General features: G+C 44.7%; 1 protein-coding gene across 4 annotated transcripts in view; it reads right to left on the bottom strand.

Annotated features, from left to right (window-relative positions):
- Window positions 1–2,271: 2,271 nt before the first annotated feature.
- Window positions 2,272–13,230, bottom strand: part of NCAPH (non-SMC condensin I complex subunit H) — a 37,928-nt gene continuing 26,969 nt past the window's right edge. For 2 of the 4 annotated variants that reach the window (XM_009442874.4, XM_063789610.1), the window contains exons 13-18: window positions 11,475–11,585; window positions 10,007–10,096; window positions 8,747–8,863; window positions 7,059–7,150; window positions 6,622–6,697; window positions 2,272–2,823 (exon numbers count right to left, since the gene is read on the bottom strand). In XM_009442874.4, the coding sequence (XP_009441149.1) occupies window positions 2,764–2,823; window positions 6,622–6,697; window positions 7,059–7,150; window positions 8,747–8,863; window positions 10,007–10,096; window positions 11,475–11,585 (546 nt within the window). In that variant the 3' untranslated portion in view covers window positions 2,272–2,763. Of the gene's footprint in view, window positions 2,824–6,621; window positions 6,698–7,058; window positions 7,151–8,746; window positions 8,864–10,006; window positions 10,190–11,474; window positions 11,586–13,230 lie in introns of all 4 variants that reach the window. The other 2 variants (XM_001148661.6, XM_063789609.1) reach the window with 1 other exon arrangement.

The following is a 13,230-nucleotide window of genomic DNA, read 5'->3' on the forward strand; positions in this document are numbered from 1 at the left end:
TTAACCTTAACAGAACCCAAATTTTTAGCTGGACACATTACCACTTGTATTAGTTTGTTTTCTGTTACCTATAACAGAATACCTGAAACTGGGTAACTGACAAAGGAATTTATTACAGTTATGGAGGCTGAAAAGTCCCAGGTTGAGTCCATATCTGGTGGGAGCCTTCTTGCTGGTGGGGACCTTTGTGGCACCCTGAGGTGGCAAATATTCATATCGACCCCCAGGAAACCGATTTAACAGGGAGCAGCAGTTCTCTTTTCCCCCAGTCCTTCGTCCTGCTGCTTAGACTATGGATGTGATGGCTGGATTCCAGCAGCCACACTGAAACAGAAGGATGAGCTGGAAGGATCCCCGGTCTCTCATAATTTCATGGAACTGTCACACCAGTCCTAGAACACCTACTTCCCAAAGTATTTTATATAAAATAAACTTATCTTGCATACCCACTGTCTTAGTCAATTTGTCTGCTATAACAAAATGACTTAGACTGCTTAATTTATAAACAATAGATTTATTGTTCACAGTTCTAGAGGCTGAGAAGTCCAAGATCAAGATGCCGGCAGATTTGGTGTCTGGTGAGGGGCTCCTTGCTCACAGATGGTGCCTTCTCATTGCATCCTTACATGGCAGAAGGGCAAGAGGAATGAACAAGCTTCCTCAGGCCTCTTTTATAAGAGCACTAATCCCATTCACGAGGGATCTGCCCTCATAACCTAATCACCTCCCAAAGGCCCCATCTCTTAATACCAACATGTGAATTTTAGACACAAACATTCAGACCACAGCACACATAGCCCACAGCAACCATGTAATGAGGGAAACTTAGGAGAAGCAGGGTTGTGGGGGGAAAGGGGATTTCATTGTAGAAGTTGGTACTGAACTCGCCAGTTTTTTTTTGTTTAAGAGATAGGATCTCACTCTGTTGTCCTGGCTGGAATGCAGTAGTGTGATCACAGCTCACTGCAGCCTCAAACTCCTGGGCTCAAGTGATTATCCCACCTCAGCCTTCTGAGTAGCTGGGATTACAAGCACACACCTCCGTACCTGGCTAATTTTTAAACTTTTTTTTTAAAAGATGGGGGTCTATTTTGCCCAGGCTGGTCTTGAACTCCTGCCTTCAAGCAATCCTCCTGCCTCTTCCTTTCAAAGCACTAGGATTTACAGGTGTGGGCCACTGCACTTGGTCCCAATCTTTCTAGTTTTACTGGTAATTCAGCCCCCCACCCCCAGAACCCACTATAGAGAAGTGGGGCTGACTGAGGGAAGGAATGGGCTTAGCCAGTTCTACTCTCAGGAATAGAAGGAAAGCAAGAAGCCCAGCACTAACCTGGCCTGGGAAAGTGATGGAGGCTTCAGCCCCAGCAAGACAGAGTGTGGAGTCTCACCTGTGGCACCACTGCTTTTTCTAAGCATGCTCTGAAGTCTCTAATCTTCTCAATATAACAGAGCAGGTAACGTTTTGGACACAATTTGGAAAGCATATTCCTGTGGGGAGGGGATTATTTTTGTTTTGTGTGGTTTTTGGCTAAGAAGCAAGTTATTATCAGGAGCAATTTCCAATTATATACTTCACTGCTTCTGGCCTATATCCAAGATCTCTATTTAGCCAGTCAATGATGACGGGTGTTCTGGCAGAGATCCAGGACCAGCCAGTAACAGAACTACTTGGATCAACATCTATAATATTGTTCCAAATTGCAAGCAAAGTTAATTCCCCTATTCCTCTGAGGTTAGGGGAAGAACTTGTACATTTGTGTGTGTGCTGCATTCTGTGGAGATGGACAAATCTGAGCACTGCTCTCCACCCACTGCTGAGCCTGTATGACCCATCCAGGTAGCACATAGCACAATGGCCGAAAGCAGACTCTGGAGGCAGATTGCCAGGCTCAGGCCACCCCTGACAGTTTGCCGGCTGCCCTTTTGCAAGTTCCTCTACCTTGGGTGTCCGTTTCCTCCTCCAACATGAGAGTCACAATAGTAAGTTTCTCCTAGGGATGCTGAGAAGGCTACACGAAGCAATGTACAGAAGGGACAAGTATCACTATCAGCTCCCTCCAGCAGAATCCTGGGATTTAAGCAGGACCCAGTCTTGCATCTGAATGTCCAGTCAGCAATCTCTCTCTTCCATTCTCCTCCGAGGCAAACCATCTTGGCCCTTAGGCATCTTCTGCCTTATACTGACATGTGTGTATCCTGGATAACAACCAGGACTGCATCCCCCTAAGGGTAAGGACTAGGTCTGATACTCATCTAGTGGACACTCAAATATTTTGCCAGTTATATTATTAAGAATTTTATTTTTGAGCATTCTATATACATTTATAAGTGTACATATGATGTATTTTATGTACATGGATTAGGAAGTTCTTCAAGGGCAACATTAAGTGCCCACTGGAAAATTTTCTACAAGAGAATAGTTTGGAAAATAACAGATCAATTTAGGAGACTAAAACTATACATTGATATAAAGAATGGATATAGGTTTTCTCAATCCAGAATAGTACCCTCACCCCCTCTGCCCTCCCCTCTCCTAGATGGTCACCATAGGGCAGTAAAGTTTAATCAGTTGAGCACAGAGCTTCAGGGCGCTGGCACCCAGACTATGATGGAGAGAAGGAAAGAGCAACAAACAAACAGGCACGTTGGTAGTTGGCTACAGCCTGGGTATAAGCCCATGGCATCTTCTTCCCCCGAGACTGGGGATGTCCCGGCAACTGAGTAAGTGATGGGCCTCCTGCTGCTGACTTCTCCATAGTGAACTCAATCTCCTTGCCTCACAAGAACATCAGAGAGGTCCTCTGTTCCTTCCAGTTTTAGATTCTGAGGGAAGACCAAAACATGCATGGACTTTGGTATACTGAGAATAAAAGAATCATAAATTCCAATCACAGTCACAAGGTAGTGACTACAAAGAAGAAAGTTTGTCCCATGATTATAAGAAAAACTGTTTCATAGCAAGTATAATTTGCATGAAAAACCTGATTCCCAATCCTTGTTATAACAAAATGACTTAGGTAAAAAAAGCAAAAAGCAAGCCTTCTCTGGCTCTGATTCCTGCAACCCACCCCCTATAAAGGGCCTAAGAGCTGAGCCGTCTGCCCTGAAGATGCTAATGGAGGCAGATGGGAGGTCATGAGGAGCCACAACACATACATATAGTCAGTCGTCCCCCCTTATCCTCGAGGGGTGTTCCAAGGCCCCCGGTGGATGCCTGAACTCATATAGTACCAAATCAAATACACATATATGATTTTTATATATATGTATACACAAATATACCTTGTTTTTTCCTATACATACATACTTATGATCAAGTTTAATTTACAAATTAGGCACAGTAAGAGATTAACAATAACTAATAATAAAATAGAAAAATTAAGTCAAATAAGAGGGAATGGAACACAAGCACTGCAGTACCACAACAGTTGACCTGGGAACTGAGATGGCTACCAAGTGACTAATGGGAGAGCCACGTCTGCAGTGTGGATCTGCTGGACACAGGGACGGTTCAGATCCGGGGCAGGATGGAGCGGGACATGGTGACATTTCATCACACTACTCAGAAGAGTTGCAACTTAAAACTTATGAACTGTTTATTTCTGGATTTCCACTTAGTATTTTCAGACCATGGGTGACTGCGGGTAACTGAAACCATGGAAAGTGAAATTGTGGAAACAGGGGGCTACTATATTAACCCCAACCATGCATGCCTCCTCCAGGCACCCCCAACTGCCCCATTGCCCCATCCATGGAAACTAGGGGACTACTGTATTAACCCCGTCCACGCGCACCTCCTCCAGGCACCCCTGAACTACCCCACTGCCCCATCTCTCCATTAGTTCCTGACAGCAGTGCCCTCCTGCCAGTCTCTGCACAGGCCTTTCCCTACCTACCTCCCAGCTCTTCCCCAACCCCAGGCAGTGTTTCCCTCAGGACTAAGCAGCTATGAGACACCTTTCCTGACGAACTTCACCACAACCAGCCTGCCCTGGCTCTGCACTGGAGGCAGATGGGATGTGCCAGGGCTCAACAGCCACTCGCACCTTTCCTTGCCACTAAAGACAGAGCGCTCAAGTCACACCTCGTGGGTTTTCTGCAGCTCAGGTTCTGGTAGTCACACACTGCTAACATGCAGAGACATGAAGGCAGAGGGCCTCACGTCCATCACTGGCTCCTAAGCCCCACACACTGCCTGGCTATGTGAGGGGAGACTGTTATCACAGTGGTGGAGGAACAGACTCCAGACGGGAGTGAAAGATGGAGAGAAAGAAGTCCAAGAGGAGGTCAAGTTCTGCTGTGAAGCGTTGAGAATATTTCTCTTGGTGGCTCTAAGTGTTGAGTTATCACAGATCCCTGTAGATTATCACAGTAACTGTTGTGGCTAATGTTACAAGCCCAGTTTTCTCAAACAGCCCAAAGCCAGGCCCAAGTAATGGCCTCGGTGCTCAGCCCAACAAGTCATGGGCTGTAGCCACCCACCATTCTTCAAACACCAAGAGCTCTGGGACCCTTAAAAAGAGACTTGATCACAGCAAAATGAACATGCCTGCACTGCCACTGAGAGCAGGGGTGCAGAGCTGGAGTCGGAGCAGCACAACCTCAGTGAAGCCGCAGAGTCACTAATATTTCTTAGCAGTGTTGGCCTGGCCTGACTCCTTAAGAAACAAGTGAGGGCCATGAAGCCGCTCTCTCAAGTCAGGTTTCTGTGGAGACACACCACCCAGAGAAGCACTCTGACCTTCAGGCTGGGGCTGATGAGCGAAAGCAGTAACACTCTTAAATTGGACTCAGAAGGGTTTCTGAGCTTTGGAGGCCAGCCTAGGAGCCTGGTGTGCTAGGAGACCAGCACCCATGTTGGAGAGTCACCAGCACCTATTTCCACCAGGATGGTGTGCGAATGAGATTCCAGGCCTCCCCCGACACTTCTCAAGTCAGAGAGATGGATGGCCTGCACACCACCCACCTCAGATGGTATATCCTCAGCAGAGCCACTTGTAGATTTCTTGTCAGAACAATGATAATCATATATTTTATTTTTTATTTTCTTAGTCATTCTTCATATAGTTTGCATGTGATATCAGATGCTTTAGGATGTGTCAGGTATAGGAACTACCACCTCCCATAACCACGGGCATGTCTGCCTTCACAGGCTTGTGAACAGGGCATGTCCTCTCTCCGCAGTCACCGGTCACCGCCTTACTGCCCCCCAACAGCAGCCATGCAAGTTCAGCATTCCTGGGTTAAAACCATTCCCAAGGGCTCTGATGCACAATCATTCCTTCTTGGGAACTACACTGGGCTCTTCAACTTAGGCCTCAGGTTTGAACACTCAGACTGGTGGTTACAAGCCCAATGGTCAGCACAGTAGTTGGAGACATACAGCACTTGGTCCTGGCCCAGTGGCTCTTCTACACCTGTTCCCCACCCAGAATCAAAACTAGCTTCTGCTAACTGGACAGTTTCTTCTTCTTCATGAGGTTGTCAGCTAAGCAAGGTATTGACAAGAGAAAAATTGGTCTCTGACTTCCAGTGGTAGGTCACTGGAATTGGCTGATGGCTGTGCCACACAGGCCAGGGCAACTTCTCTCCAAAGCAGAGTCAGACCTGGAAAATGGAGCCAATCCTCACTGCTCCTGATTTCATTAGGAGGCCAGAGGTCACATGTTGGCATGTAGGAAATCCTGGATGCTTCCACCAGCACCCCATTTTTGCTACCATTCCATTCCCATAATCACCCTCCAAAACCACATTTCGGCGTTCAGATAGTAACTGCACTCCAGTGCCCACCCCCTCCTCCTGGGGAGTTGACAGTGTTGGTGCACACCATGGCCATGGTGCCCCAGCCCCAGGGTGGTGCTTGCCGCACATGCCATGGCCCAGCCCATAGCCCTCTACTGCATGTGCCAAAGGCTGGGCTGTGCATCAGCTGGCTGGGGACCCTAATGGATACCAAGTGTTCAGCGATGCTCAAATGTGTGGGCTTGCTGCTGGCTGCCCTCTCTGTGGTATCCCTGGGTAGTACCACTCGGCTCCTGAGAAAATGGGTGCCCTCCTCTGCTCTTTCCACAGCTGTCCCATGGCTATGCAGCTGTTGGCTGGCCTGGCACAGGAGTCTGCCACACTGACCCAGCTGGCACTTCAGGATTCTCCTTCCTTGTGACACACAGCTTGACTTTTCTGACGGTTACCTCCATATTTTAGTACTCTTCTCTTTCTGCAGCTGTTTTCTTTTCATCCTCATTTCTCTCCGCTTCTCTCTGCCATGTCTCCCATATGTCTTGACTTTGGTACTACTAGGCTTTGGCCTTTAAAGTCTTTGACACCCAGTGAAGTAAAAGCACATCGTGTTCTTAGGCTGGGGAACTTACCGATCACAATTCCATCATCTAAAATCTTACTATTTGGGTCCTCTGTGCTATTTTCATTGCTAATCAAACCTGATGGCTTTTTCCTAAGTTACTTCTAGATGCCTGGCTAATCATTTGGGTTGAAGGTGCTACATAAGTCACTGTATTTAAGAAATCCTATATTAGCCCATGAAAGATCAAATACAAAGCTAAATGAGTTGACATAAACAGGGAATACTCTAATACTCCCATGCTTACCTTAATTACCTACCTTTTCATTGGCTAAATGTAGGAGACAGGCAAAAGCCAGAGGTATGGAGAGGTTCTGAGCCATGACGGGGGGCAGGCTGGAAAGAAAGGGGCAAGTATTTAGGTCACTGCCAACTGTTAGAACAAAAGCTCGTTCATCAAGTATGAATAATACACACATGCAATGACTAAACTAATGAGAAACAAATCTTTCAGATGCATTTTATAAGCAGATTTTTCTAGTTTCTTATTTGAGATAAAATATCTCCTGTTACACTCTGATCACTGACACAGAAAAACACCTTTTTAAAAGTTGGTCTGTATTATCTGTCAACACAGAGAGAAAACAGAACAGCCACTATAAGTGTCATAGGAAACAGGTTGTGTGTGGAAGGCCTGCCACGTGGACAGCTCAGAGAGGTGAGCCCCAACAAAGCCCCCATGCCTGCCAGCCCGCACCTCCTCTGCAGGTCCTTCGTGAGCCCGCTAAGCATCTTCTCGTCAGCCACTTCTGCCAGGGCCGCTTCTTTTCCAGCTTCCCTGTGGTTTGCCTAACAGAAGCACATTTATACATCGGACAGTTAGGGCTAGTGCACTTTTGAAAGGGCAACAAAAATAAAGTTGTGTCACCAAAAAGTCTATACCCAAACAAAATGAAAACAAATTTCTTAGTTATTTTGAAGAAAAAGGATCTACAAAGGGAACCAGTGCCTCAGCTCTGCTCAAATGACATTGTGGTAAACATGGATGTCAACAGCCAGCATCACCCTGGTAAAGGACACACTGCAGAGTGTCCTAGGGTGCCCTGAAAACAAACAAGAAAAAAAAGCAGTAATAAAAAGCCATGTTTGTTTTTTTTTTTTTTTTTTGAGACGGAGTCTCGCTCTGTCGCCAGGCTGGAGTGCAGTGGCACAATCTTGGCTCACTGCAAGCTCCACCTCCCGGGTTCAGGCAATTCTCCTGCCTCAGCCTCCCGAGTAGCTGGGATTACAGGCGCCCGCCACCACACCCAGCTAATTTTTTGTATTTTTTAGTAGAGATGGGGTTTCACCATGTTGGCCAGGCTTGTCTTGAACACCTGACCTCATGATCCCCCCACCTCGGCCTCCCAAAGTGCTGGGATTACAGACATGAGCCACTGTGCCCAGCCAAAGCCATGATTATTTATAGCTCCAACTGGACTACACTGCTAAGGGCAGCACAAAATTCATATTTAAAAGTAAACTCAAACTTTCCACTTAAGACAAAGACACACACTTGTATCCCATTCTGTTCTAGTTGATAAAACTTTATAAATATGACTGAAGAGCTTTCTCTGATACCCAGCTCAGGGCCCTCAATCAACTTACGAGTTTTCATTTCTCAGCTACAGAAGGTCTACACTCAGAATATTACCTGAGCAGAAGTTAGAGAGAAGGATTCTAATTAACTGAGACTTCCTTTCATTGAGGTGGACCAAGTTAATCAAGGTTTCAGCTTGTTCTGAAGAAGTAGAATCTGACAGTATAATAATTACTTTTCCACTATCTTCCTACTGAGAATACATTCCTGAAATCAGAATTATTAGATCAAAAGGTTTAAACATTTCATAGCATAGAGCAACTTAAATTGCTACCAGCAGTGAATAAGTACTCCAAATTTTCCTCCTCAGTAATGGAAAACAGTTTAATTACTAAAACTGCTGCTGTTTTAAAGTAGCATCAAGATTGTTTCATTTGTCGTTTTTGATTACCAGCAAGGCTGAATCATGCCTTACACACTAGTTTGCTATTTGTATTACAGTCTGTGTGACCTGCCTACTTGTATACTTGGTTCATTTCTCTCTTAGAAGCATGAAGTCTTCCTTTTATTTTTGTTTTCTTTTTCAAGATACAGGATCTCTCTCTGTTGCCCAGACTGGAGTGTAGTGGTACGATCATATCATAGCTCACTGTAACCTCAAACTCCTGGGCTCAAGTGATCCTTCCACTTCAGCCTCCCAAAATGCTGGGATTACACGTGTGAGCCACCATGCCCAGCTCCTTGTATTTTTGAACGAACATTTCTGTATTGGAGGCATTGCCCAAATCGAGGTGTCTTCAGCTGTAGACATCAACCACTCCCCTCCCGCATGCTGGGCACCTAGAGAACAGGCAAGAGCATCTGACCTCTGCATCTGCCTCCTTTCCGGAGAGCGCTGTCAGCAGACTCCACATGCTCTGCTTCAGTTTCTTCATGTCCATCTTTTTGGCAGTCTTGGCATAGTGAATTTCAATTTTATTTACCTGAAATAGGTATATGACAAAGTAAAACTAAGCAGAATAAAGAAACTTTTACCATAATTCACTGTAAAAACAAAGGTCTGGAGTTCAACTAAAGAAGGAATCCAGTTTCAACCAAGGAGCTACAGAGCTCTCTTGTTTTTGTTTGTTTGTTTGTTTGTTTGTTTTGAGACAGAGTTTCACTCTTGTCACCCAGGCTGGATTGCAATGGTGCAATCTCAGCTCACTGCAACCTCCGCCTCCTGGGTTCAAGCGATTCTCCAGCCTCAGCCTCCCAAGGAGCTGGGATTACAGGCACCTGGCTAATTTTTGTATTTTTAGTAGAGATGGTATTTCACCATTTTGGCCACGCTGGTCTCAAACTCTTTTTTTTTTTTTTTTTTTGAGACGGAGTCTCGACCTGTTGCCCAGGCTGAAGTGCAATAGCACGATCTCAGCTTACTGCAACCTCTGCCTCCCGGGTTCCACCATGCCCAGTTAATTTTTGTATTTTTATTAAAGACGGGGTTTCACCATGTTGGCCGGGCTGGTCTCGAACTCCTGACATCGTGATCTGCCCGCCTTGGCCTCCCAAAGTGCTGGGATTACAGGCGTGAGCCACCACGCCCAGCCCAGAGCTCTCTTTGGACACTAAAATAGAGTCCCTCATATCAAATCTAATTTCTTTTCAATCCAGTGCAATCTACATTAAGGCTAACTGGAATTCCAGTGTAAAAGAGATAAATGAATCAAATATAAAGGCAAGCATAAAGCCTGCCACCTGGTATGGAAGAGATAAATGTTTAATACATGATAATTTAATACAAACTGAATTTGGCCAAGATTTTTCAGAGCCACACAGCTAGCTAGCTAGCCTTGCTGAATTAGCATATAAATTTATATTCTCTGCCTGCAGCCTTCATTCATATGCCTTATTTGGGTGACCAGTTCCTCCCTAGTTACATGTCTTATCAAGGTCTTTGGAGAGATGGTCAGTTCCACACAAACCTAATTAGCATCAGCTCACTCCCACAACCCTATTTAAAACTTGGAGAGCAACAGGTTAAAATTGAGAAGAAATCAAGCTCAGATTGCGTGACTCTCATATAAGAGACAATTAAATAGATTTCAGGCAAACAATGTAATTCTCAGCTGTTTCATCCGTACCTTCTGAGGCTCAGCTACCAAGTTTGACTCCCCATATGTTGTGATGTCTAATCCTTGGGCTTCCGGAGTGTCACCATTCTGTTGTGCTGTCTTAGGTGGATGGCAAGGATAAGGTGAGAGGTCAGAGTTCCCAACAGGTCCCACAAATAAGTCATCCAAATCTTCATCATCACTGTCAGCAGCCTGGGCAAGAAACAGCTCTTCGAGTTTGGTGGACGCTGCAGAGGAGCTCAGAAACACCCTTGAAATAGACTCCATGTTTACAAAGCACGAAGAGACCATCTGATGGTTCACTCAGTGAGTTACACTACGATGAACTTCTAGGTGCCTCTAGTTATCATCCTGTTTCACGTAAACCCTATTAGAGAGGTGTCTGTTATCAACCTAAGACCTTTTGAGCGGGAGTTAAAAGGAATTCGATAACCATAATTGCCACTATGTCCCCCCTTCAGCTTCTAACAAATTTAGGATTTCATTTTACAGAAACATTCCTCAAATACTGGAGATATGACCTGAACATATCACCCAAGGAAAGCACAGGAGATTCCTGGGGCCATCTGGTCAGTAGCAGGCGTACCACCCAGAAGCAGGTGAGAAAGTCATTTTTGCGATCACATCCAGAGTGAATGTATCAGTATCTTCGGGCAGGGGGTGGGGTGGGGGGACACAGGTCAGGAATCAGTCCTTAAATAGGCTCCCTGGGTGATTTGTATATAAGTTAAAGTTTGAGAAGCACTAGTCAAGAGGTCAGTCTGGATTTTCACTAAAATATAACAGCCTAACTCTCTTCCTAAGTAAGAAAATAAGGTGAATACATTTTTTTTCCAGTTCTTTCCCCCCTTTCCACATACAGGGACACAGATGAAGCCTATTTTTCCAGTTTCTGTTACCTGTATTAGCCATCTCATCAGTAGACTCAGAGAAGGGATATGGAAATTATTTAGTCTAAACCGTGATCTAAAGATGGGGGGTGGCTTGTACAAGTTCACAGCAAGCTTGCAATATGAGAACTGCATTCACAGCTAGAAACCTGGTCATCTGAGATACACCCCGAAGACTTATTTTTTGCCACACCAGATCACATATGGTGTGATCTGGTTGTCTACCTGGCCAAAATATTAGCTCATAAGAGGACAAAGTGTTTATATTCCTTTGAAATCCCACAACAGCCAAGATTAGTACTTTGTAGCAGAGGCTAAACACCCATCCACATGACGACGCATTCACTTGAGTGTGGCCATTTGCTTCCTGCATGTAGGATGTGAGGTAAGGCAGGCCAAGGTGAGGCTGTTTCCTTGACTCTGCTCAGCTCCCTGCACTGGGTGGAAGGCAGACCCTTTACCCAGAAAACCTCCACTGGATTCAAAATTGCCAACAGTCTCCCGCCATATAAAATGGGGACATGAGAAGCAGAGAAAAAGGACTCCCTGGCTTAGAAGAGAGGACAGAGCCCCTTTCCCCCCTTTACCTGTAATCCAGGGCAAAAGTTGGAGGTGTCGTTAGGGTTGTTGTAATCATAGTCTTCAATTTCTTCATAATGCTCAGTCTCTGCCCTATGGCCCTGGGCCATCTTAAGTAACTAAAGGAAAGAATAAATGCAGAAAGCTATTTTGTTAAAAGCTACTGAACTAGGTTAGAGAAGTAAATCTTAATTCCTATGCCCAATCTCCTCCTAGAATTATACAATTTTAGAGTCAGAAGGGCCCTCACAAGTCATCTAAGTCTAACAGACTTTTCCACTACACAGTGCAAACCTGGAGTAGCAGGGCTCAGCGTCTCTACCAATCCCAAATAAACCAGAGCAGCTCTATTTCTGTGTGACTGGCAATTAGGCCTTCTGCACAGTTTTACCTGAAAAAGGGTTCCTTCACTAAAAACAAAAGTTGGAAAATCTACCCTCCAGCTTTCTGAAAGTCACCTTGTTGCACTTGAACAATTTTGATAGAAAACCCATTACCAGCCAGGCATGGTGACTCACACCTGTAATCCCAGCATTTTGAGAGGCTGAGGTGGGAGAACTGCTTGAGCCTAGGAATTTTGAGACTAGCGTTGGGCAACACAGTGAGACCCCATCTCTACAAAAAAAGATGGCATGGTGCTGTGTGCCTGTGGTCTCAGCTACTCAGGAGGCTGAGGCAGGAGGATCATTTGAGCCCAGGGGTTGAGGCTGCACTGAGCCATACTCATACCACTGCACTCCAGCCTGAGACCCTGTCTTTAAAAAAAAAAAAGGAAAACCCATTACCTTAATTAACAGCCTGTCTCATTCCTGAGTGGAAACCACTGTTCCCTACATGGCAACAAGGAGAGACATCCAGCTCTTCCCTCTAATTACATCCATCATCCTCATTCTGTATTCCAGAGCCTCGTGGAATGAGGCTCCTCTTTTAGGAGTGCCTATGGATCACAGTCTTTCAAATATTTGCAGGTCCTTCCTTAGACCAGTGATTTCTACTTGATATATAAATCTCTGAAGTAGGAGAAATGTGACTGGAGATGTGCACAGTTTACAAGAGCACACTGAATATTTTAATATAATTATGTGCTTCAAAAACAACTCAAATAAACCCACAATGTGCTTGTAACAAATCCAAAAGTACTACTAAACAATAAATACTTGAGTTAAGAAACGCCCCATTTTCTTCCACTGTTCTTCATATGACACAACTTCTAACTGCCTCTTCATTTAGAATACTCTCCTCTGGGCACACTCTCAGGTGTCCCTAGCCAAATGTCCAGTGTTTAATACAGGCACTTCCAGTCACACAAATTTAAAAGTTATGCTTATACTATGCTGGAGTCTATTAAGTGTGCAACAGTATATGTCTAAAAAACAATTTACATACCTTAATTAAAAATATTTCATTGCTAAAAAATTATAATGATCATATCAGCCTTCAGTGAGTTGTAATATTTTTGCTGTTAAAGGGTCTTGCCTCAATGTTGATGGCTACTGACTGTCAGGGTGGGTGGTGGTTGCTGAAGGATGGGGTGGCTGTGACAATTTCTTAAAATAAGACAACAATGAAGTTTGCGGCATCAATCAACTCTTCCTGTCACTAAAGATTTCTCTGAAGCATACAATGCTGTTTGATAGCATTTTACCCATAGTGGAGCTTCTTTCAAATTCAAAGTCAATCTTTTCAAACACTGCCACTGCTATATCAACTAAGACTATGTAACATTCTAAATCTTTTTTTTTAATCATTTCAACAATGTTCACA

Source organism: Pan troglodytes, chromosome 12 (assembly GCF_028858775.2).
Source record: "Pan troglodytes isolate AG18354 chromosome 12, NHGRI_mPanTro3-v2.0_pri, whole genome shotgun sequence".
NCBI classification, from domain to species: Eukaryota; Metazoa; Chordata; class Mammalia; order Primates; family Hominidae; genus Pan; species Pan troglodytes.